At 38.6% G+C, this 23,142-nt stretch overlaps 1 protein-coding gene across 5 annotated transcripts in view; it reads left to right on the top strand.

Annotated features, from left to right (window-relative positions):
- The window catches only part of LOC121962863 (guanine nucleotide exchange factor DBS-like), a 59,232-nt gene extending 41,102 nt beyond the window's left edge, over positions 1 to 18,130 (top strand). For 4 of the 5 annotated variants that reach the window (XM_042513183.1, XM_042513181.1, XM_042513180.1 and 1 more), the window contains exons 5-30: positions 1,545 to 1,658; positions 2,428 to 2,544; positions 2,818 to 2,967; positions 3,387 to 3,511; positions 3,616 to 3,730; positions 3,815 to 3,934; positions 5,027 to 5,218; positions 5,913 to 6,104; positions 6,187 to 6,340; positions 6,608 to 6,660; positions 6,855 to 6,934; positions 7,323 to 7,389; positions 7,490 to 7,605; positions 7,713 to 7,782; positions 7,881 to 7,973; positions 8,833 to 8,925; positions 9,009 to 9,134; positions 9,225 to 9,446; positions 9,535 to 9,627; positions 10,458 to 10,536; positions 10,626 to 10,698; positions 10,983 to 11,083; positions 14,598 to 14,707; positions 15,169 to 15,281; positions 15,871 to 15,974; positions 16,655 to 18,130. In XM_042513183.1, the coding sequence (XP_042369117.1) occupies positions 1,545 to 1,658; positions 2,428 to 2,544; positions 2,818 to 2,967; positions 3,387 to 3,511; positions 3,616 to 3,730; positions 3,815 to 3,934; positions 5,027 to 5,218; positions 5,913 to 6,104; positions 6,187 to 6,340; positions 6,608 to 6,660; positions 6,855 to 6,934; positions 7,323 to 7,389; positions 7,490 to 7,605; positions 7,713 to 7,782; positions 7,881 to 7,973; positions 8,833 to 8,925; positions 9,009 to 9,134; positions 9,225 to 9,446; positions 9,535 to 9,627; positions 10,458 to 10,536; positions 10,626 to 10,698; positions 10,983 to 11,083; positions 14,598 to 14,707; positions 15,169 to 15,281; positions 15,871 to 15,974; positions 16,655 to 16,734 (2,952 nt within the window). In that variant the 3' untranslated portion in view covers positions 16,735 to 18,130. Of the gene's footprint in view, positions 1 to 1,544; positions 1,659 to 2,427; positions 2,545 to 2,817; positions 2,968 to 3,386; positions 3,512 to 3,615; positions 3,731 to 3,814; positions 3,935 to 5,026; positions 5,219 to 5,912; positions 6,105 to 6,186; positions 6,341 to 6,607; positions 6,661 to 6,854; positions 6,935 to 7,322; positions 7,390 to 7,489; positions 7,606 to 7,712; positions 7,783 to 7,880; positions 7,974 to 8,832; positions 8,926 to 9,008; positions 9,135 to 9,224; positions 9,447 to 9,534; positions 9,628 to 10,457; positions 10,537 to 10,625; positions 10,699 to 10,982; positions 11,084 to 11,316; positions 11,410 to 11,994; positions 12,994 to 14,597; positions 14,708 to 15,168; positions 15,282 to 15,870; positions 15,975 to 16,654 lie in introns of those variants that run through there. The other variant, XM_042513184.1, reaches the window with a different exon arrangement.
- Positions 18,131 to 23,142: the final 5,012 nt, after the last annotated feature.

The following is a 23,142-nucleotide window of genomic DNA, read 5'->3' as shown; positions in this document are numbered from 1 at the left end:
GAATATCAGCTCTGTGGGGACGGTAATGGATGCAGGGAGTGCGTGGCACCATTTTGTTACAATATTGTTTCCTCACATATGCAGTATTATGGTTAAATGGTTAAAGAAAGAAAACATTCCCAGATAATCTAAAATATCTCTCCTTTTATTCCACTTTATTTAAGGTAACGCTTAAGATTTAATAAGCTTGTCGAACATCTTTCAGCTTGCCTCCAGCCCTTTGCATGTGTGTGTGTCTGTGTGTGTGTGTGTGTGTGAACATGTCACCCTACATCGATTTATGATGCCTAACAGGGTGGAGTAAATCACCCAGGGTTTTAGAGGCAGCCATAACCAATATAGGCTTTCAGCTGAGTAGCCTCTTGGGCTGCTGTCTGTGTGTAAAGGCAATTTTACACTTTTAACCTGTTAGTGTGGAGGTGCAGAGACTCCCAGAGCCACAGGACTAATTTACCTTGTAGTCACAGATTTCTAGACAGGCGTTGTGACAAGGGAGCAACTGTGAGGATTTGTAGGAGGATTGGTGGATAAAAAATCTCAGTAAAACCTCTTAATGGTTCAGGAGGGACAGACAGGGGAAGTGGGCTCCGTCCAGCTTCACACCTCTGCAGCAGGAGCCTCAACCTCAAGTATTAAAGAAGAATTAATGCATGGAGGTGAAGAAACAGCTATATCAGTTTTTTTGTGTTTATCAAATGGGGCATCTGACTTCTTCAGGGTTAGGAGATAGAAGCATGTTTCCCATGGCCATGGAAAACCTGGAAAAGTCATGGAATTCCACAATCACATTTTCCAGGCCTTGAAAAATCATGGAACTAGTAAAAATCATTGAACATTTTTAGAAAAGTCCTAGAAATTTGTTGTGTTTAATAAATTAAATGACATAAATGTAACAAAATGGTGAATTTATTATCTGTAGGTGACAACATAAAGGCGCTCTAATATTTATCATTTTGGTTGTTTTTGTTTATTTGTTCATGACAAAAGTTTCTTCATTTTCTCCCTGCATTCTGTCTCTCTCTTCATGTTTTCCCAGGCATGTCAGATTATTTCTGAAGGACTTTTGGTTTATTGGGAGGGGCATACTTTAAATGTCTGTATTTTCTTACATTTTTGGAAGGCATATTTACTTAAAAAGAATGAAACTTTTATGAAACTGTAAAGACAGAAATTATTGTTGGATTTTCAAAATTTCTGACAGTCCTTGAACACAACATATGGGATGCTGAAATTATGTTTAAACAGAGTTTGAATCTGAAATGTTGAAAAACGCCAGGCAAGTGGGGCAAAAATTATATATATTTTGGCTCCTTAAAAGTTATGGAATAGTTTTGAAAGTTTTATCCATGACAATGTGTGGGCACCCTGTAGGAGTTTTGGTTACTCTTCTTTCAACCTCACTACAAAAACAAGGATTTAAGGCCTGAATTTCAAAACATAAATTGAAGCATGACAATTTCCACACATGATTTCTATTAAAACTGAATGATACACATGTTAACAGATGACTAAAAACCTTTCTACCCTCTTTTTTCCTCTTTCAGGGTTCATTTCCAGGGAACTTACACTTGGTTCTGGTGTTGCGTCCCACTACTTTGCTCCAGCGGACTCTGTCAGACTTCCTGTTCAAGTACAACAAGGATGAGTTCAAAATGAAGGTATGACTTGTGCATTGTATGTGCCTGTAATTTTTTTCTTTTTTCCCTTTTTTTTGGTTTTGTTGTCATTATTATTTTCATTTCATTCATTTAAACAATCTGCAGTGCATGGTATGAAGTGTATGGCGCAAGCATATTTAGGGCATGTCTGGCTCCGCTTTTCTTCATTAGATGCCACAAAGTAAGGTGCATGGAGCAAATGGGTTGTATTTAGTTACTTAATTAATCAAAGGTGTGTTTTAGGCTTAAAATAAATTCAGCCAATCAGTGTATCATCTCCCATTCCATTTAAAAGTCAGGCACATATCACACATCTGACGTCTTACTATCTACATGCCGGTTTTAGCAAAGTGAAGAAGTTTTCTGCTGAGAATATCACAGTAAAAGCAGTTAGGTCACTTCTGCAAACATTGTGGGACATTTGAACTGCAAAACTAAAAACTCAAGTCAGAAACTTGAGAAACAGAACAAAAGGTTTTGCCTTTGAAATAACAAAGTTACGCTGCTTGCCATTTGTGACAGCAGCAATGCATTTGCGCTGCACTGTGTGCTCCTTTACACTGGGTGTAAGATGTGGCCCATATCTGATATGTTGTTATTTTCTAACTTGCATTATGTCATATCAGCAGAAATGTTTATTTCAGACCACCACCAATTCTTCATACTGAAACCCTTTTCAATATTCATGACATGCAGGTAATATTGTGAATCCCTGCTTTTTTAACAAATAATGCTTCATATAATCAGTTGATGGATTGTGTTGTATCAGGTGGTGATGCTGAGTTCGGTGACTGAGCTCCATGCCTATATCGACCCAGGACAGCTGACCACAGAGCTTGGAGGCACGCAGGAATACTGCCATGACAGCTGGATCTCACACCGCACTGTATGGACACACACACACACAGTTTCCTTTTTTGCATATGGGATGGTATACAATCACAGAAAAACTTTTTTATAAAAATAAATACAGTACTATGCAGAAGTATTCTTTGTATCTTAATAAAGAGACTGAGAAATACAAAAAAATAAACATTAAAAAACAAAACTTTTGCACAGTACTGTAATTTAAGAAAACGTGTGTTTACTTGCATGCAATTTTTTTGCATCATTTGACCAGTCTGACCGGTCTTGGATGACCTGAATGTCTCCCCCACAGGCAATCGAGGCATTCGCCCTCATGGTGAAGACCACGGCTCAGACCCTGCAGGCATTTGGCACGGAGCTCGCAGAGACAGAATTACCAAACGATGCAGAAGCCACCACCAACCTGCTGCATACACACACCATAAAGAAGGAAAAAATGAAGGTCAGATTTATGTATATGTGAACCAACAATATGTCCCTCTGTGTTTTCCTTCTCTCTCTGAGATTTTGTAAAAAGTTATCAGGAAGGTATATTAGGGGTGACGTTCTATGTTGCCTAAAGCAATGGTTCCCTACTGGTCCAGCCACTGGGTCCAGATTTCTTCTTAGTCATACTTCTAGGTCCACACAGCAGAGAAACTACCACATATTAAGACAGAATAAAATAAAGCATATTGCAAGAATAAAATGCAATTAGTTAAAACCAGGTGCGTTTCTAGGATCTGAGGACATAGGGGGCTAAGGCCGTACCTCGGTAGAAAAAAGAATTGCCAACATTTTTCAAAGAAAACAGACACTTTTTTTAAATTGGCAAAAACAACCTTTCAATCTTTTAAAGAAAATTGTTTGTTCATTTTCCAGGAGGATCTGCAGGTGGCGCTGTCTCAAGGTGGACGCCTGTTGGAGTGTATCAATGAGCCTCTTCAGACGGACCCTGAATACAGCATGACCTACGATGAAGTGGAGAACTTAGCGACTGTACAGAGGTAGAGGAGGCGATGAATGGAAAAATAAATGCATGAGGAAGTTGTCTCTGAACGCACAAATAAATTCTCTCTCCTCACTTCTCATCTCTCCTCGTCCCTCTCAGACTCCTGGGTCAGCTTGACGAAACGGAGACAGCATTCGATGATTTCTGGGAGCGTCACCGCACCAAACTAGAACAATGTTTACAGCTCCGACATTTTGAACAGCACTTCCGTGAAGTGAGTTGAATCATGGGAAATAAGGTTTTGGACACACATTTAATGCGTGCTCATAAACAACACTAACAATGTGTGTGTTCGTAGGTGCGCGCCCAGCTTGACGTGACATCAGAGAGGTTGTCAGGTTTCTCTGAGGTCAGCGTAAGCCCCGCCCACGCTGAGCATGTCCTCCGAGAGCTCGGCGGTCATGAGGAGAAGGCCTGCGTAAGACACACACACACAATTCTGATTCATGCTGTCGCTCACGTGGAAGAGAAAACACACACTCAACACTTTGACCTTTGATGCGTCCTCGAAGCCATATAGCTAATGATATAATCAATGTGATGTCCTGTTCCACCCCCCACTCACTGGGAATGAGCGTGAATAGATGTTAGAGTGAGAGGCAGAGAGAGCACCAGTGTGTAGATATGGACCATTATATAATCACACATAAGCTGATAATAGCATAATATTTAAGTTAGATCTGGTTTTAGACTCCGCTATGATGGATTACAATTAGGTTTTAGCATCTTGATCTAAATGTTCTTACACACTGGACTTTTTTATGAGGAAATTCTAAAATTAATAAAGATGCTGCACTGCATTTTGGCACAGGGTACAAGCTTCAAATGTAAAAATTAGGGTTGCAGCGGGATGAAAATTCCCAGTAATTGTACCGTGTACATTTGCTCATCTGCAATGTTGGAAAAAAAACAAAGAAACCAAACTACCAGACAGAGAACTGCGCATCTCCTTTATTCCTTAACTGCATGTCTGACTTTTTTACACATACTTTTTTTTAAAATTGTTTCCATTAGGGCTATCAGCATAAACACATTAATTGTGAAGCGATTAAGATCTGTACGTAATCCGTTATTTTTCGACAATGTTTTGACAAAGTGTGTGTTTGACGATGACAATTTTGGCAGCTGTTTCTGGTTAAACAAAAATAATCTTACTTTTTGACAAAAGGTTTATATCTGTAGGGCTTCTTTCCATAATGTTGTCAGGCACTTTGAATAACAATCTAAGCCTTTCAGTGGCAAAAATAAGAACTTTATTTGATGTAAATTGACAGTGCCGTCTTGCCACAAGACAAAAGACACAAAAACAAAATAGGATCCAGATTAGAGGACACCGAAGCCCTCTTTATGTATTGAGCGCTCCACTTTTCTCAGAGAGAGAGAGGACAAGAGGAGGTTGTTTTATCGTCTATGATTGATTGATGACGTATCCACCGCTGTTAACTGACAAGCCAGAGTTCTCTGTGCATCAAGTGTATTAAAATCAGACTCCTTCAATGTGTTTCAATAGGACGCACTGGACCGTGCCCTGTCCCTGGCTGGTGATGGTGACAGGCTGATAGAAAATTCCCACTATGCTGAGGACTCCATCAGGCCAAAGTGCAGCGAGCTGAGAGCAGTGTGTGAGGAGATCAACTCCACTCTGAGGAGCAAGAAGAGTCTCCTGCTCAGGGCCATGGAGCTCCACCACGCTCTGGAGAAGGTACAAGTTTGGCTCAGGTTGTATGTGTATCATTTAAGTAATGTGCCTAATAGACAGTGATGGAAGAAGTATTTACTTAAGTAAATGTACTGATACCACCCCTGTGAAAATACTCCGTCATAAGTAAAAGTCCTGCATTAAAAATGTTACTTAAGTAAAAGTAACAAAGTATAATCAGGAACATGGCCTTAAAGTATTAAAAGTAAATGTATCCAATGCAGAAAAATCTTTAAAAAAAAAAAAAAACACGCCCCACACACACACACACACACACACACACACACACACACACACACACACACAAAAGGAAAAATACCCCCACAACCTTAAATAATTTAAAAAAAAAACCATCTCAAAACCTCAAAAATATTATAAGGAAAAAATCACCCAAATAAATGTTTTTTAAAATAATGCATGATAATAATGCATACATTTTCAGCCTTTTTCGGCTAATTGATTTATCAACTAATTGTTTCAGTTGAACTTGCATAAACTATTTGGTCATATATTTATAACAGAAAAATAATATTTTCTCTCTTCTTCAATTTTTTTATGCAAAACTCCTAATTTGTAAATGATCCAAAGCTGTAAGATAAATGTAGTGAAGTTTTATTTCCCTCTGAAATGTAGTGGAGTAAAAGCATACCATGAAAAAAAAACATTGAACACTACAAGTATCTTAAATTTCTCCCAGGCGTCACGGTGGTGTGAGGAGGGCATCTTCCTGTTAGCCAGCCAGCCGGTGGACCGCTGTCAGTCTCAGGATGGAGCTGAAGCAGCTCTGCAGGAACTGGAGCGTTACCTGGACACAGCACCGCTGCACACCCTCACCGACCGCAGCGCCATCTGCTGCCAGTTTGAGGCGGTGCTCACTACTCAACTCAGGGTCAGTCAGAAGAAGATCTAACAGATGAAATTAGATTTACCTTTTGGTGTACTGCAATAACTCTGCGTTTGCCCCCCATCAGGACCAGGTAGAGAAGGTTTTCCAGAAGCAAAGCTCCGTACAGGAGATGTTTGAGAAGAGACGCGTCAGCCTGAAGAAACTTGCCGCTAAACAGACCAGACCGGTTCAGCCAGTAGCACCAAGACCCGAAGTGAAGTCTCCTCTCTCCTCTCCCAGTAAGCCTGGATCAGAAGATGAAATGATTTAAATGAGCTATTTGTAATTTCCAGCAACCAATTCCAACCAAATGGCTTTATTACTCAGGAGACCTTTTACAAGCACAAACATGCTACACAAAACAATAAGAAAAGGAAAAAACCCAAAAAGCATAACATGGACCCCTTTAATGAAAGAGAGCTGCACTACACTTGATCTCGAACCAGGACTCATCTCACCTGGTTGGTATAAAGGGATGAAAATGATGTGTTCTGTCTGTCCTTCAGATCAACAGAGAAAGGAAAGAAGATACTCTGCAGATAATGCCATCTGCAAAAAGGTAAATAAATGACCAATGATCCGTTGTCCGGCAATGGATTTTGTCAAATGCAAGAAACACTCAAAAAACTTTTAAGATTATGTTGAGTTTTTTTCTGATTTTTTTTAAATCATCAGTTAGTAATCATTCCTTAAAAAGGTCGAGGGATGTTCTGTCAAAGCAAATACTGTAAATGAATGTGTGTGTGTGTCCAGGTAGAGTCTCCCGTACATAATGGTGGCACCAGACATGCTTCTCTCTCAGAAGAAGAAGAAAACCTGGCAGTACTTAGACGGTAAGGGGGTCAAAGGTCATCCTCAGAGCCATAGATAAGAAAGCAGTAAGTGGACAGTGATACTGTGCTCACTTTTCTTTGTAACAAATTGTATAACCAGGAGTTTAGTGCTAGTATCTGTTCTGTTTTGTTTGGGGAGTGTTTTTTTCTATTTTTTCTAAATTTTTGTTTTGTTTGAGTGTTTATTTAAAAAATTTTAAATCATTTTTTTTTCTGTTTTGTTTTTTTTGGTGCGTTGTTCCGGTGCACTCGAACAGTACAACACCTATGATTCAAACAAAATAACCAAAAGATCTTCCACCCATGTCCCTCATCTAAAATGTTAAAGAGATATTCAGCACTTGACGCTACAGAAACTGAGTTCTTATTTCATTTTTCTGTGTTTCAGCCATGTGATGAATGAACTGCTGGAGACAGAGAGAGCGTATGTGGAGGAGTTACTGTGTGTGTTGGAGGTGAGTGTTTGTCGGGTCATATTTCAGGTGCCTCTGAAAGTTAATTCAGTTTCTATATCAGCAAATCTGTTGATGCATTGCATGTCATATAAATTTCCAGGGTTATGCAGCTGAGATGGACAACCCTGCCATGGCTCACCTCATCCCCAGCACCCTGCTGAGCAAGAAGGTCGTCTTGTTCGGCAACATGTCTGAAATCTACCAGTTTCATAAGAGGTACGATTTAATAGATGTACACATTTTTTCATTTATCTCTGGTGAACAAGGTAAAAAATACTTTTTGACTTCATGCTCGAAATCTTTGTCATGTCGTTTGTCTCCAGGACATTTCTAAAGGAGCTGGAAGCATACACTGACTGCCCAGAATTAGTGGGCCGCTGCTTCTTAGAGAGGGTAAGCACTTACTTCCTGCTCTCTACTCTGGACTTTTGAAAAGCCAATAAAAACATGTTCATCTTAAAAAATTAAATCAATTCAATTTCTCTCTGTAGATGAAGGACCTGCAGATCTACGAAGCATACTGCCAGAATAAACCTCGCTCTGAGAGCTTGTGGAGACAGTGCTCCGACTGTGCCTTCTTCCAGGTTTCACTTTTCTCCATAAACTGTAGCATCTAGGCATGGGTATTGTTTTGTTTTTTTCTGCTGCCAAAACAATACTTTAAAAACGGTATGGTACATTAACAGTGCCTGAACTGATATTTTTATTCAAAGCAAAGCACAAAATGACAGTCAATGACATGAAGGAATGGCTTTTTTATTACAAAGGCCATTTTGAACAGGAAATTGAATATATTACCTCATAGCAATTAAATTACACTGATATATAATTATGCATTAATACAAAACACAAGTTTTGTTCAAGGTCACTGTAACCTTGTCTGTCTCATTCTTGTCAAAGCAATATCTCAATAACACCTTGAAGGAATGACTTTAGATTATACTGTAAGTATAATTGACTGTAAGTATAATTGAGTGATGCACAGAGGCACACAACCCCTTAGCAGGAAATGTCGTGTGTGTTTTTTCCCCAGACATTTTCCCCCAGCTTTTTGAAAGTGGTTTTCTAAATCTACTAATTTCTTGCAATTTTTGGAACATTTCTCACCAAGTCTTCTTTGCATCACCAATCTGCACAGGGGTCAAAGGTTTAAATACTTGTAAAAGGTATCTAAAAGCAGCACAATAAAAATGTGATGTGGCTCCAGATTTCAAAGGGTCAACCTAACTCAATCTAATGACCATATTCCTACATAAAAGCTCTCTCTGTATCCAACTATTTATGTACTTCTTACCTCAATACTTACCTGCAATGAGTCAATAAGAAAAATGTGTCCAAAAATCCACCTTTAATTTGGTTAATTATTATCTTGAAAAGGTCTTAAAAAGCATGTAATTTAAGTGTGTGCTACTTGTAAACACCATGCTCCGTTTGATGAACCAGGAGTGCCAGAAGAAGCTGGAACATAAACTTGGTTTGGACTCCTACCTCCTTAAACCCGTCCAGAGAATCACCAAGTACCAGCTACTGCTGAAGGTGAGCTGTGTCCGAGTACTACATTAACTGTGTGTGTGATTATATCAAACTCAGTGTATTCTCCACTTTATGTGTGTTTGCAGGAGTTGTTGAAGTACAGTAAAGGCTGTGATGGCTGCGATGACCTACAGGAAGCTCTTTCCTCCATCCTGGGGATCCTGAAAGCTGTTAATGACTCCATGCACCTCATCGCCATCACAGGATACGAGGTTAGACAAATAACGCCGTTGAAGAGTGATTTAACTGGTTGACTTTTGCTCGAGTGGATCATAAAAACATGCCTGTCATCCCTTTTTCAGGGTAATCTGTCAGAGCTGGGTCGCCTGCTGATGCAAGGCTCCTTCAGTGTGTGGACGGAGCATAAAAAAGGTCACGCCAAGGTCAAGGACCTGGCTCGGTTTAAGCCCATGCAGAGGCACTTGTTCCTGCACGAGAAGGCTCTGCTGTTCTGTAAGAAGAGGGAGGAGAACGGGGAGGGCTATGAGAAAGCTCCATCTTACAGCTTCAAACACTCCCTCAGTGTAAGCTCACACTGATTTGAGTTCACAGTTGTGCAAAGTCGCCGGAGTTAAAGATCGGGGCTGACTTGTGCTTTCGTTGTTTTCTCAGATGAGCGCAGTGGGCATCACAGAGAATGCTAAAGGAGACAACAAGAAGTTTGAGATCTGGTGCAACTCCAGAGATGAAGTTTTTATAGTGCAGGTAAGATCGCTCAGCTTCACTGCTTTGACAAAAAGAAAGGAAACCCCATTACTGTTAATGCTGTATAACCCTTAAAAACCTGAGCAAATTGGTTTAATTTCTTTCAAAAACATGGGAAGAAGGCAAGGAGCAACAAAAGAAGAAATGACTGAAAAATTAATAAATAATTAGTAAAAAAAAAGTACAAGAAAATTACCTGAAAATTAGTTGTAATAAAAAGAAATGTTTTTTTAATTGTTTTATTTAAGAAATTACCTGGAAAAACTGCTTAAAAATCTATAAGAAATCTATAACATAATTTTAAATGTCTTAAAGTATCTGATATTAATAAGTATAAAGTATAAAAAAGTAATTGCATTATATTAAATGTAATTAAGCATCAAAAGTAAATTTACAAGTAAATGCTGTTAATAAAATAAGGGTTCTGAATATTATAAAGTTTTTTTTGTAACTTACACAACATTAAAATGGAGTGTACATTATACTTGAAGAAAAACTAGGTCTTCTTCACATATTAAAGAATTTAAAGAACAAAATACATTTTTTCTTTCCCTCGTATTTAATTAGTCTGTCTGTCTCCTGCTCCATTCCTCTTTTCCTTTGTTATTTTTTCGTAAGTAGCTAAAATGCTGAGGTGAAATGTAGCGGATAAAAATAAACGTTTTATTTAGGAAATGTAGTGGATTAAAAGTTGACAAATATATAAAAACTCATGTATAGTACAGATACTTCCGAAAAAATACTTAAACATTGTGACAAAGTATCATTACTTTGTTACGCCACACCACTGATTTTAAAGAAGAGATTACTTTCATCGTTGTCCTATCTAGGCTTCAACACCAGAGGTTAAAACAGCATGGGTGAACGAGATACGCAAAGTCCTGACCCAGCAGCTCAAAGCCTGCAGAGGTATCGTGAACATGCAGAGCCACACAAACTTGTTCGCATTTCTTCTTCTCTGTCTTTTTCCATAAAGTTTCTGCTTTCACCCATTTCAGATGCCAGTCAGCAGAAGAGCTCAGACTCTGTTTCCCCGAGTCCTACCAGCAACAACATGTCCATCTCCCTCAGGTAGGCGTCTAGCCTTAAATACTGTACTTAAAACCGACAGTTTGGATTTTTTGAAGTGGGGTTGTGTGAGGTACTTATCCATAATCAGTATATTACATACAGGAAATGTCAGCTGGTGAAGCAGAAAAAAAGCTGTAAGTAATGTACTGCTGTGGATAGAGGCCAGACAAAATGTATTTTAGCCCCCTGACCAATCAGTATCAGTTTAAGAGTACGCCATATTGAGAGTATTTTCACTGCATTGCTTTTGTGATAGACAGCCCATTTCAATTTCTTTTTCCCAGTCCCTTTCGTAGCAGCAGTCAGAAAAACCAGAAGAAGCAAGAGGAGAAGAAGGCGGAGATGAGCACGATGTCTGACTCCTCTTCGTCACCCAAACACAAAGGTGAATGCTGGATGCTGCATCCTCACGTGCAGAAATACAGTTAGTTAGCCAACTATGGCTGAAAGCTGCAGCATAAACTCACTGATCTTCTTTTCTTCATCACCTTCATCTTCATGGTTCTTCTTTCTGTCTACCTCTGTATTATTTTCTTATTGGGGCTTTATTCATTTTTCCTTGATTGCAACACTCTCTTTTTTTCCCTCCTGCTTTTCATTTCAAACCATCATTTTCAGATGAACCAGTGACCAGCCCGACCACTGACAGGTCTTCAGTGGCTAAAAAGCGTTTTACTTTGCAGGGCTTCAGCAATCTCAAGAGTCCGAAAGGTAACATTAGCAGACCTAAGGAGGTTTTTAAAACAGGCATACAGTGGGTCTCACAGTGGGTCTTAATTTTCTGGTAAGAGGAAATATAAGTGCAGTCAACTCCAGATTCACCAAATGTTCTTAAACATCCAAATCTGCTCTTACACAGGTGTGATAAATGATGAATCCCACTTGATCATAAGTCACCTATTAGCAGAGGTAACGCCCCCTGAACACTATATAAGGACAGTTTGTGCAGTGTGCAAAGACTCTGGCATATAACAATGACTGGAGAGATGACACCAAAAAAACGTAAGGGTTAAAAAATTCTCAGAAAATTCTTAAAAACATGACATTTTCTAAGAATTTCCCCTTAAAGTTAAGACTAGTTACTGGTAAAGATCAAAGTTATTCACAAAGCATCTTAGCCCTTAAGAGAGCTCCTCAGGTGAAAAACTGGAGAGGAGAACTTTGACGAGGCTTAAGGGAAGCATATCAAGCAAGAGAAGCATTTAATGAAAGTGTTAAATCTCCGAGGCTGCTCTCCTTCTCATCTTTCTCTTCTTCTTCTTCCCTCTCTTCGCTGTTTTCTGCCTGTGTGGCCAGGCTCAGCCCTGAGCCCCGAGCACAGCTCCAAACGCCATTTGGTCAAGAGTGACCCCACACCGTTTGGGTTCAAAGGTATATTGTTGTCCCATAATATTGGACCCATCTAATTCTGGAGGCCATCATTCATCATCCAGTCCCTTACCACTAAAGTGTACTCCAGTCTTGTGTGTTGTCATTATGTAGATTTCACCAGTGTCTCATGAAGAATGACATATCTCAAAACGTTGTTAAACCAAATGCTGATCCATCAGTAGAAGCTGTTTTTCATACTGTCATCCTCCATTTGCCATGACAGCATTGTACATGTGTGGAGACAGAAATGTGTTGTGCTCACACAGACTATCTGCAGGTTTTAAAAAAAAGTAGTACTATAAAGTTTTTCAATATTTTTAAAACACCTAAACCCAGATAGATGTGTTTCTATCATGAAAGATTTCCTTCAGTACAATTTGAAGCCAGTTTTGATACATTTCCACCAATTAAATGTTTCCAAACGTCAGAAACATGCAGATACTCTGTCATATATGTACTTTTCCCAGAACGCTTGTCAGCACTAGTCAACAGACGGCACTTGTAGTGAATCCCAGTCCAGACAATGGTTGAGTGCACTAATGGTTTTAAACAGTTTTGATTTTCTTAAATCGTCACTAATTTTCTTTTGGCAGTTTAAATGAAATGGCATTTAAAGTCAATCACAACAACCTGAATATCATGTGAGAAACGGTTGCTTTCACATAAGATTACATATTCTGTAAAGTACCAGGGGCAAATAAGAATAACTTGAATATCATATGAAAAAGCATCTTTTTTTTTCTTTAAATATACTGACTGAGCAGCTAACTGACTGCAGGACCAGTTGGCTGTCCCACTGACTTGCTGGCTGTTTCTCCCCGTCTAGAGCCGGCTCCCCATGTCACTCTGAGCAGAGTCAGATGGATGAGTACCTCTAGTCTGTTACAGAGCAAGCGGCAAGGTACAGAGCCGCTCTGAGGATCAGCCGCTGTGGGTTTGGCTGTGGTTTGTGGTGGTCATGATTGATTTGACCTGAGGTAAAGTGTAGCTAAATATCCACTTCCTTGTCATTTAGCCTTGTATTGAGTATCATTGTCTTTTTGTCCATTTGGCATGAGATTAGTTAAGATATTTCTACTGTGTTTACTTGTAATTTAAGACTTTAAGTCTCAGTTCAAGGCTAAATGACAATGTTTTTGTAAGGTACCTGCTCTATATCAACTCAATCACTCTCTTCTCCTACTTTTGGGTGTTTTGGGTCAGTGGCGTGGCATATAATGAAAATCAGAACTTATATTTCAGTGCTGGCAGTCAGAGCAGCCTTGAAATGAATCCAGGTGATTCACATCTCTACGTTCTTTGATCTTGAAACCTTGATTTACTTTGGTTTGTGTGTTTTTACTGGGATCTGTCTGCTGTCATTGATCTTCTGTGGGATTTTGAAGGAGTTTGGTTTGACTTTTGACTGTGTGTGTGTGTGTGTGTGTACCTGCTCTGTTTGCTGGATTTGTGCGTGTTTTTTTGGCTGTGTGTGTGTGTGTGTGTGTGTGTGTGTGTGTGTGTGTATGTATGTATCATTTTGTCAGTCAAACATGTTTTGACAGAATAGATCTTTTGATGGTTTTGTGCTCCTGATGGGAGATTTATGTGTAACTGGAACTCTATTTCCAAGTGGCATTCAGTTGGCTCCTGGTAAAATTCACGTTCACGAACATGTCACTTATTTTGTGTGATGTGTATAAAATTGACAGAAATCATCTATCTCACATATATTCCAATAACAGTGGTGGAATATAACTTCATACATTTACTCAAGTATTGTACTTAAAAATGAGTTTGAGATACTTTACTTTACTTGAATATTTTCTTTTCATGTTACATTATACTTCTACCCCTCTACATTTTAGAGGGAAATATTGTACTTTTTAACTTTCCCTTTAGTAACTTTACAAAATAAGATTTTTGCCTAAAAAAACCTAAGAAGAGTTTATAAAATATGATTTTTTGTTATAAATTAAATTACCGTTTTTTACAAGTGCAGCTGCATCCATTATTGATTATTATTATCAGTCAATTCCCAGAAAATTAATTGCCAATTATAATTCTGTTTTTCTATTTTCTAATTGATTTTGAGTTTTGGGGGGTGTTATATTTTTATATTTGTTTTTCTTTTTTCCATCTGTTTTTGTTTGTTTTTTTCTTCCTATTTTTCAAATAATTTTGAGTTTTTGGGATATGTGTGGGTTTTTGGAGTTTTTTTTTTTTTTTTTTGCATTGTGTACTTTTAATACTTTGAATAAATGTTCCTGATTATACTGAATTACTTTTACATAAGTTAAGGATCATCCACCACTGTCCAATTATGAATATCCCAACTATCCACTCAGAGAAGCACAGTCACCATGTCTGCATCATTGTTACAGGTAATGGGTTGTCTAATTATTGACCCAGGGAGCATTTTAATGCCACGTGGAACTGGAAAGTGTGATACAGATTCCTCATGTCATTTCCACATCTGTCCTTTACCTCTGAATCTCCTCACCTGTCTTCCCTTCTGTCCTTTCTGCCCCACCACCGCCTACCTACAGGCTGGAACAAGGTTTCCCTCTCGGTGGACGCCTCAGAAGAGAATGATGACTACTCCAGCGGCGAGGACCCCATGAACTCTGACCCTGAGGATGAAGTAGGGAGGAAGCTGGTGAGCCTAAACTTCACGACCTTTACATAGAGTATATTGTTCCCCATCAGAATCCTTTTATGCCTCTGCGTTGGGTACAGCCGTGGCCAGAGGCATTATTTTCGGGTTGATTTTCCATTCATCCATTCGTCTATCCATCCTATTCTTATGAATGTGTTATCTCAAGAACGCTACGAGAGATTTTCTTCAAATTTGGCGCAAACGCTCACTTGAAACCACTGATGAGCTGATTATAATTAAGCAATCAAAGGTCAAGGTCACTGTGACCTTGCATTTGTTTCATTCTTAAGAAAACTTGAGGGAATTTCCTCAAATTTGGCAGATGTCCACTTGAACTCAAGAAAGAACAGAATAGTGTGGCATAAAACAACAAAGCTGCAATTCTATTTTTTCTTTATTTTGCTATTTGATTTTTGCCACTTTTAACTGATCATCTTTCTGACGAACCTTTGGCCTTTTAGGCTCCGGGAAGGTATACGGTGGTAGCGGACTGCGAGAAGGCAGGACCTCAAGAGCTGTCTGTGAAGAGCGGAGACATGGTCCAGCTAATCAGAGAAGGAGAGGACGGGCAGTGGTAAACTTCATGAGTTCTCCAGTCAAAAGAATTCAAATTCAATTTATTTATACCTGATTTTTTTTTATTTACAAATCATGTCAGGCCAAACCTTGTATCTCCACATATTGTTTTTTTCATAAATTAATTCTGTTGGTCACCCTCTACATCATTGGGTTTGACCATTTCTTAATCTTCATAACATGAGTTTTTTGCCAAGTGTATTCAAGAAAAAGGTAAAAGTGAGCACACACCAGCTATAAAGTTTGCAACCTGTAAGATGATAACGTTTCAGCGTGTTTTATAATTCCTGAAAAATAGCAGTTTTGGAGATGGGAGGTTTGTGCCTGACAGCAGCGACATATAAGTAAATTAGTGGGAGCTTTTAAAACAGTGTGCAGACCTTCTGTTTGATTCTTGCCTTAGTTTGATTATGTTATCCAACATCTGTATAAATTTTATTGATGTGCATACCCTCCACTTGCTTGTTGCTGAATATATAGTTAAAATTTGGACAAAAAAATACCCAAATCTTTTGATAATTATGTTAAGTAATGCCAACTTATGAAGCATTTCTGGATAAAGTCACAGTTTGTTTCATCCTCTGTAGGTTTGTGAAGAACCTTCGCAGCAGTAAGGAGGGCTGGGTGGCAGCAGCAAACCTCCTCAGCCTCATCTCAGAGTCCAAGTCATCCCAGTCGCTCAGCAGCTCAGGTATTTTTCCATTTATACTACATGAGGCCTATTGGTACCTATTCTTCAACACTTGTCAGTGGTAGTGTGTTCCTCCACTTGAAACACTGACACATCTCAGATTTTTCAGTCGTTGATTGGTAAGGACAGAATAACTCCTAATAACTCCTGTCAAAAAGAAAACACGTTATGCCTACAATACACTAAAGACTTATAACAAACAAATGTGAGGAAATGTGTGTTCGACTCTATACAAGCACAGCTGCTGTCTGTCAGGAGAGAGCAGAGTGTACATCGGATCCAAAAAATCAGGCCTGACCCTACATGAACCTGCACAGTTTCTGTACAAGCCCATCTCGAGCCCGATCCACGGCAGCAGTTTTGGGCCTGAGCCTGTTTGAAAAAACAGAATTTTACTGTAAAATTAGGCCTATAATATATTGTATTTTATATGTAATATTTGTCAATATTGAAACATGTATTACAAACTAAAACTCCTGCCAAAGTGCCATTTAAGCATGAAAAAGTCCACAACAGTTTCCCCAAAAAATAAATTAACGCTAATTTGACGAATCTCGACACTGTTCAAGCCCAGGGGAATAGTGAGAAATTACAGCCCGGCCCCAATCGGGTTCGGGCAGAAAATCTGAGCTCTAGGAGAGAATAAAGCCAACACTGTTGTTTGTGTGTTTTACCTGCAGATGGCAGCGTCTCGGGGAACCTCAGCACTTCCTCCAGCTGCAGCGAGACCTACACCAGCTTCTCCGACATCAAACCCTGACCTGCCATCACTGTCTAAGGCTCCATCCTTAACCTGAAACCATTTCCATGTGGAATTACAAAACCTGAAAGCTCACCCTGACAGGAGGACAGAGTCAAAGTGATTCATCACACTGACCATCCACGTCACAGTTTGTTGGATCCAACCAAAAATGAAAACCATCACTGTATCTGCGAATGTTTTCTGAGTATTTACAGCCACCTGTCAGTCTCACTTTTACCTTCCAAGTTATCATGTTGGTTGAATTTTCAGTATTTTCACAGTTCAATCCAGAAAATTCAGATAACATCAGGGAAAAATAGTTCCTCGACATACATGTTCTCGTCATGTGATGTATCACTCCTGTCAGGCCTTATTTAAAGATCATAGTGTCTGTACTCAGAGAAAATGTCTTCAGTCTTATATTTAATCCTTCATATGTAGCATTAATGTGGACACAGTTATAGAATATCTGCACTAAGTGTGAGCTCTCAGCAGCCCCTTCAAGTGGATAACATCACAGCATAGTGACAGATTCTTTGTGTGAAACATCGACAGGTACAGATACTATCAGACCGGTATTTCACATGATGCTTTAGTGTCAGACATTAATCGTACACTGTGAAAACTGGCAGCTGGCTGCAACAAGAAAAACGCTTTGGGTGCATCTTGGAGCATCTCTGAGCAGGTCAGATTTTCAGGCGTGTTACTGTAAGTCTCGTCACCTTTTTGTACATGGGACACATACTGGGTGAGGTGTGTTGAATCCCTTGTAGTTTCTGGCGGGCCAGTTGTTTCAAAGTAGTCTCCTCATTCAAGAATGCTGTATTCCTGTCTTGTTGATATTAGCCTCCTGTTCCCTGGTTTCACGGTTTATAGGAAACAGCGTGTGAATGTCACCAACAGCCCTACCTGGTGGTCAGATGTCATGCACGTCTCCTGCTACACGTACAAATCACTTACACAGAAAGCGGCAGCTTGAAACAACTTTTCAACCTCTTTTTTCGTTTTTTTCCCCCCCAAGAGCGATTGTCTGACTCGCCTCTGAACTGCTCTGGATTTACCTCTCAGGAAGCCCAAGAAGTTGCGTGGGCAGGCAGGTGTGACTGCATACCTGCTTGTGTTGACTAAGTGTCTTTGTGTGAGGGCATTCTTGCACACGTTTGTGCTTCAGAACAAATCCCAACAAGTCACAAAACTCCAGACTGGCCATTTGGCCACAGACAGCAGCTGGGTCAGAGTTGCACACAAGTTCTTATTTAAGGACATTATAGCGAAATTAGTCATGCATTTAGCTGCCGGATTAATTTCTAGTCAGGTAAAGTTAATGGGAGAGTTCAATTTTTTTGAAGTGGGTTTATATGAGATACTATATACAGTAGATGTCAGTCAACAAGCCCCAGTTAGGAGAAGCAGACTGGAGTCCGGCATGGAAGCTAAGCAATGTACTGAAGTGGAAGGGGTTCAGCAACAAAATGTATTTTAGCCACCTAAATAGTGTCCAGCAGAAAAAAAATCAACAACAGTTTAAGTGTACGCTATATTTAGAATACTTCCATTGCTTTACTTTAATGTCAAACAGTGATTCCCAACTGAAAAAAGACACTGTTAAATTGCTCTCCCCAGTGCCAGACTCCATTGAGAAAAACAGTGATTTAACATCGCTGAATACAGGAACTGCTGGTCTGCTGCTGCCTCAAACACTTACATTGTTTTTGTTATTGTGTGAGTTTGGTGTTGAAAATGATTAGTTTAGATTCACCAAACTTATTCAGTAACACAAAACTAGCTAACTAATCAAAGCAACAGTAGACCAGCAGCTTCTGTATTCACTGAGCTAAAATTACTGTTTTTCTCTATGGAGTCTGGTGGCTGTGACAAGAACATAGATGGGAAACGTGAGCTGTTAACGGGTTCCCTAGTCGTAATGGGCTGTCTGGTGGAAAGGTAAAGCAGGGAAAATACTTTAGATATAGTCTACATTTAAACTGATATGGATTTTTTTGCAGGGGGTGGCGCATTTTTTGGTGGTTAAAATACATTTTGTGTTAACCCTTTGTAAAACAAAACATTGCTGAGCTTTCATTGTCTAACTCCAGTCTGCCTCTCCATACTGGGGATGTTCTGACTTGACTGACATCAAATATATGTAATACACTGTCTATGGATAAGCACCCCACAAAATCCCACTTCAAAAAATCTGAACTATCCCTTTAGTTAATGAGTTGTTTAGCAACCCTATGGTCAGATAAACAGGAAACAGACACTCTCAATACTCTACACATAAATCCAGTTTCAGCATCATGGCTGCTGCACTCACCTATATTTGGTTTGCACTACATCAACAAAAGCTGGCTTTGTCCCCTCCCTGCGCTCCCAGCCCCACTAAGGCATGTGACAGCAGCCACGTCTATACGAGCAGGGCTAACCAGGCCCAGACTTTTCTTGACATGTTTGCACCACCAGCCCGACAGCAATATTTGTTTACTTACCATCATGTAGCTGAGTAATTGAATAACACGGTGCAAATGAATAATGACAAAAGTCTGACTCGTGGTGTGAATTACACAGCAGGGGACGGTGAGTTAGATTAGTTGGCCCTGTAGTGCAAACCAGGATGTTGGTAAAGGTTGATAGCACATCTCTGACAACCAGCTGCTGTAACACACACACACACACACACACACACACACACAAATGGACCCTGTGCTTCTCAGAACACTGAATGACACTTTTTTCTTACCTTGCTTTTCAAGGGTGAACTTGTTTTTATACCCTGTGATTTCTACTGTATCCACACTGTAAAACAATCTCTTCCTATTTCCATCTTTGATATTGAATGTGCGACTCTGTTGTTGAAAGAGAAAAAGTGCTGCATGCTATTACACTCAAACCAGCCCAACATGCTTTATTACTGAAAATCCACTTCTCCATTGTTTAACATTAGTGTGATTTTGTTAAAAGGATAGTTCAGATTTTTTAAGTGGGGTTGTATGGGGTACTTATCCATAGACAGTGTATTAAACACAGTAGATGTCAGTAAAAACACCCCCATTTTGGAGAAGCAGGCTGAAGTGTTGTGTTTTTGACAGTGGTCAGCAACAAAATGCATTTTACCCACCTAAAAGTAGTCCCACCTAAAAATTATAATTGATAATATATTAATTGTCATTGTGAGATTGGTGTTTAAATGGGTTAGTTCAGATTCACCAAAGTCACACAGTAACACAAACTACTTAACTAACTGAAGCAGCAGTAGGCCAGCAGGTTCTGTGTTCAGTGAGCTAAAATTACTGTTTTTGTCAATGGATTTTGTTGCTTTGACGAGAACATAGATCATAAAACAGGCTGTCTGATGTAATGGTAAAGCAGTGAAAATACTGTCAATATAATGTACACTTAAATTGATATTGATGTTAATTTAGGTTAGACATTTTTAGGTGGCTAAAAGTACATTTTGTAGCTGACCCTCATCCACAGCAGCACATTGCTTAGCTTCTGTGTCAGACTCCAGCCCAATTCTCCAAACTCACAACTGCTGTATTATACACTCAATATGGTGAAGGACCCCATATAGTCCCACTTAGAAAAAGAATCAGAACTATTCCTTTAAATTTGCCCCCAAACTATGATTAATGCTCATGATTGTTTTCTGGAGCTCTTTTCGCTGAGAACCACTTTATTCTGTGACAACACGCGTGTCCTTCTTATGAAAGGAAAGCTTCTTCTCCAGAAAGAGGAAGGCCTTTCTGTCAAACTGTGAGCTAAACCAGAGAGTAAACTGTGGCCGGCATTATGTGTCGATCCATGTAAGTTATGTAAGACTGAGAAATGTATGTTACACTTGTACAAATGTGTCCTCTATACCTCACATTGTTTTCCTCGAGAGCATGTACATCGTGATGAGGATCATGGTGTTTGTGAGTCTCCTTGTCTCTCTGTATATCATCTCTCTTTGTCGCATGTTCTTCATACACCTCTCATGTCAAAGTATTTTTAACAGGCACTGTTGTATTTTGTGAGAAATTATTTTCTGCCCTCCTGAAAGCCGAAACGGGCGCTAAACTTTTCAGTGTTCTATCGTGATCACACAATGAAGCTTATTGAATAATTTGTACTTTTGACTCGGAGGCTGGAGAATTGAGAGAAGGGTTCTATTTTTTAGTTTTATGCAGCACATTGCAGCAACCACTGTCTTTATTTTCCTATCGTATCTGCTAAGTATGGTGTTGATATAAAGATATTATAATAATGAGACATATTTGTGTATATTTGTAAATATGTAATTCTGAATTGTATGTAAAATTAAAAGCAGCTTTAATAAAGTCTGAGATGGTTTCCTCTATGGGATTTATGGTTTTTTTAATGGGGAAGTTGTGTTTATTTAAATAGTTTATTAATAAGAGTTAATTAATAAGAGAGAGGAAAATTCAAAATTACAGAAACAATGGCCGAAAAACAAACACCAACAATGAAAATTCAGCATATTCCTTTTCTGCCAGCAGCTTGGAAGGCTAACCTGCGCTGAAAGGACTCAAAACAGTGGTGAGTTAACTTTATTTCTGCTTTACAGCGAAATAATGTTTTCTTTAATTCACTGTAACACTGTAGGCTGTGTGATGTGTTACTGTGGAGCTAGTTTTAGCGTGTTTCCAATGCTAAGGCTGGTTAACATTTATTTATTGCAGAGTGGCTAAAATTATCTCTGTGAAGTTGTCAGTCTTGTCAGTTTGGGTTTATTACTGATATTTATGCATGCTCTCATAGTAAAATGTTGTCATAACTGTTCTACTTAGCTAGCCCTGTTTACCACAGTTTTTGTTATCAAACACCTGCATCGCAAAAAGCGCATGACAAAGTGTTTTTGTGCCTGTCACAGCTGTAGTTGTGGTACCGTCACCGTCACGTAGTTAGATGAAAAAATACATCTGGTGGTGAAAAAACTGTTAGATCATACATCTAAATATTTCTGCTCTTTCCAAAGGCCCAACGTCACCAACGAGAGAGGCTGGCCTTTGCATTAGGTATGAAATCTTCCAGAATTTTTTAAAACGTATTCTTATCTTATTTTAACAAATTACAGTACACTTTGTAGCAAGATGCACATATTTGTAAATAATCTCACTTTTCTATTTCACATATTTTTTTATGGTAGTATAATGTACATATTTTGAATACTTTTTATTTTTTTTAAATTGAATATCCTCTTAATATTTCTTGATTTGTGCAAGTAGAAACAAGTCACTTGATTATTAAATAGTAAAGTTGCATACATTTTAAAATGATATAAAAGCTGGTTAAAAAACAATATATTTACAGTATATCATCAGCACTCAAAGTATTTGTATGTGGATTATTTTTGCACTTATATAGTTTAAAAACATTTTTGTGTGCATCCAAAATACATTTGTGAATCTAATGCATTTGTGGACTTGGGTTCATTTTTAATGAATATATATGTAGATTGATTTTTTTTTTTTTTTTTTTTTTACATTTATATAGAACAAAACTATTTGTGCATGCATTAGAAATACATTTGTGAATTTTATTAATTTATATGCGTATTTTTATGGCATTTATATAAAACAAAAGCATTTGTTTGCATCAGAAAATACATTGTGTGACCCTTATTAATTTATATGTGCCAATGGGCTTTTTCCAGTTTAGACTATCATGGTTTGGTCTGGGATGCGCTCCAATATGTACACCATCCAACCTTCAGTCTCTTTTCTCATTTAATTATTTCTCTCACGGGTCTGAATATATATTAAATTTCAAAATCGTGATTAAAGTTATACATTTGTTGGTTTAAATGTGATACATGATGATAATATGTGAGGGTAAGGTGGGAAGGAGGACTTGATGTGAGAGGATGTGAACGAGACTCTCAACGTCTGGAAAGATACAGATGTATCAATGTCGTACGCGGGGGCCAGACTACTGCCGGAAGTGACGCGATTTGCTCAATAAAGCAAATTTGTCCGCAAACTAGCTGCGGGTCTGAATATATATTAAATTTCAAAATCGTGATTAAAGTTATACATTTGTTGGTTTAAATGTGATACATGATGATAATATGTGAGGGTAAGGTGGGAAGGAGGACTTGATGTGAGAGGATGTGAACGAGACTCTCAACGTCTGGAAAGATACAGATGTATCAATGTCGTACGCGGGAGCCAGACTACTGCCGGAAGTGACGCGATTTGCTCAATAAAGCAAATTTGTCCGCAAACTAGCTGTTTTAATTTCAACCTTTTTTAATTTTTTTTTTTTTTTAACGTTTTTATCGACAGTAAAACAACACAGTCGGTGGTCATTACTAAAATTTTGCATAAATGAATAGCTGTATTACATATTTTTAAGTGTGACATAATAATATATGTATAGAATTTATTAATATTAATATTATAATAATTATTATTAAGTATT

This window comes from Plectropomus leopardus, chromosome 24 (genome assembly GCF_008729295.1).
Source record: "Plectropomus leopardus isolate mb chromosome 24, YSFRI_Pleo_2.0, whole genome shotgun sequence".
Classification (NCBI taxonomy): Eukaryota; Metazoa; Chordata; class Actinopteri; order Perciformes; family Serranidae; genus Plectropomus; species Plectropomus leopardus.
The sequence above is the reverse complement of the archived record's forward strand: the minus strand, read 5'-3'. Positions and strand labels throughout refer to the sequence as shown.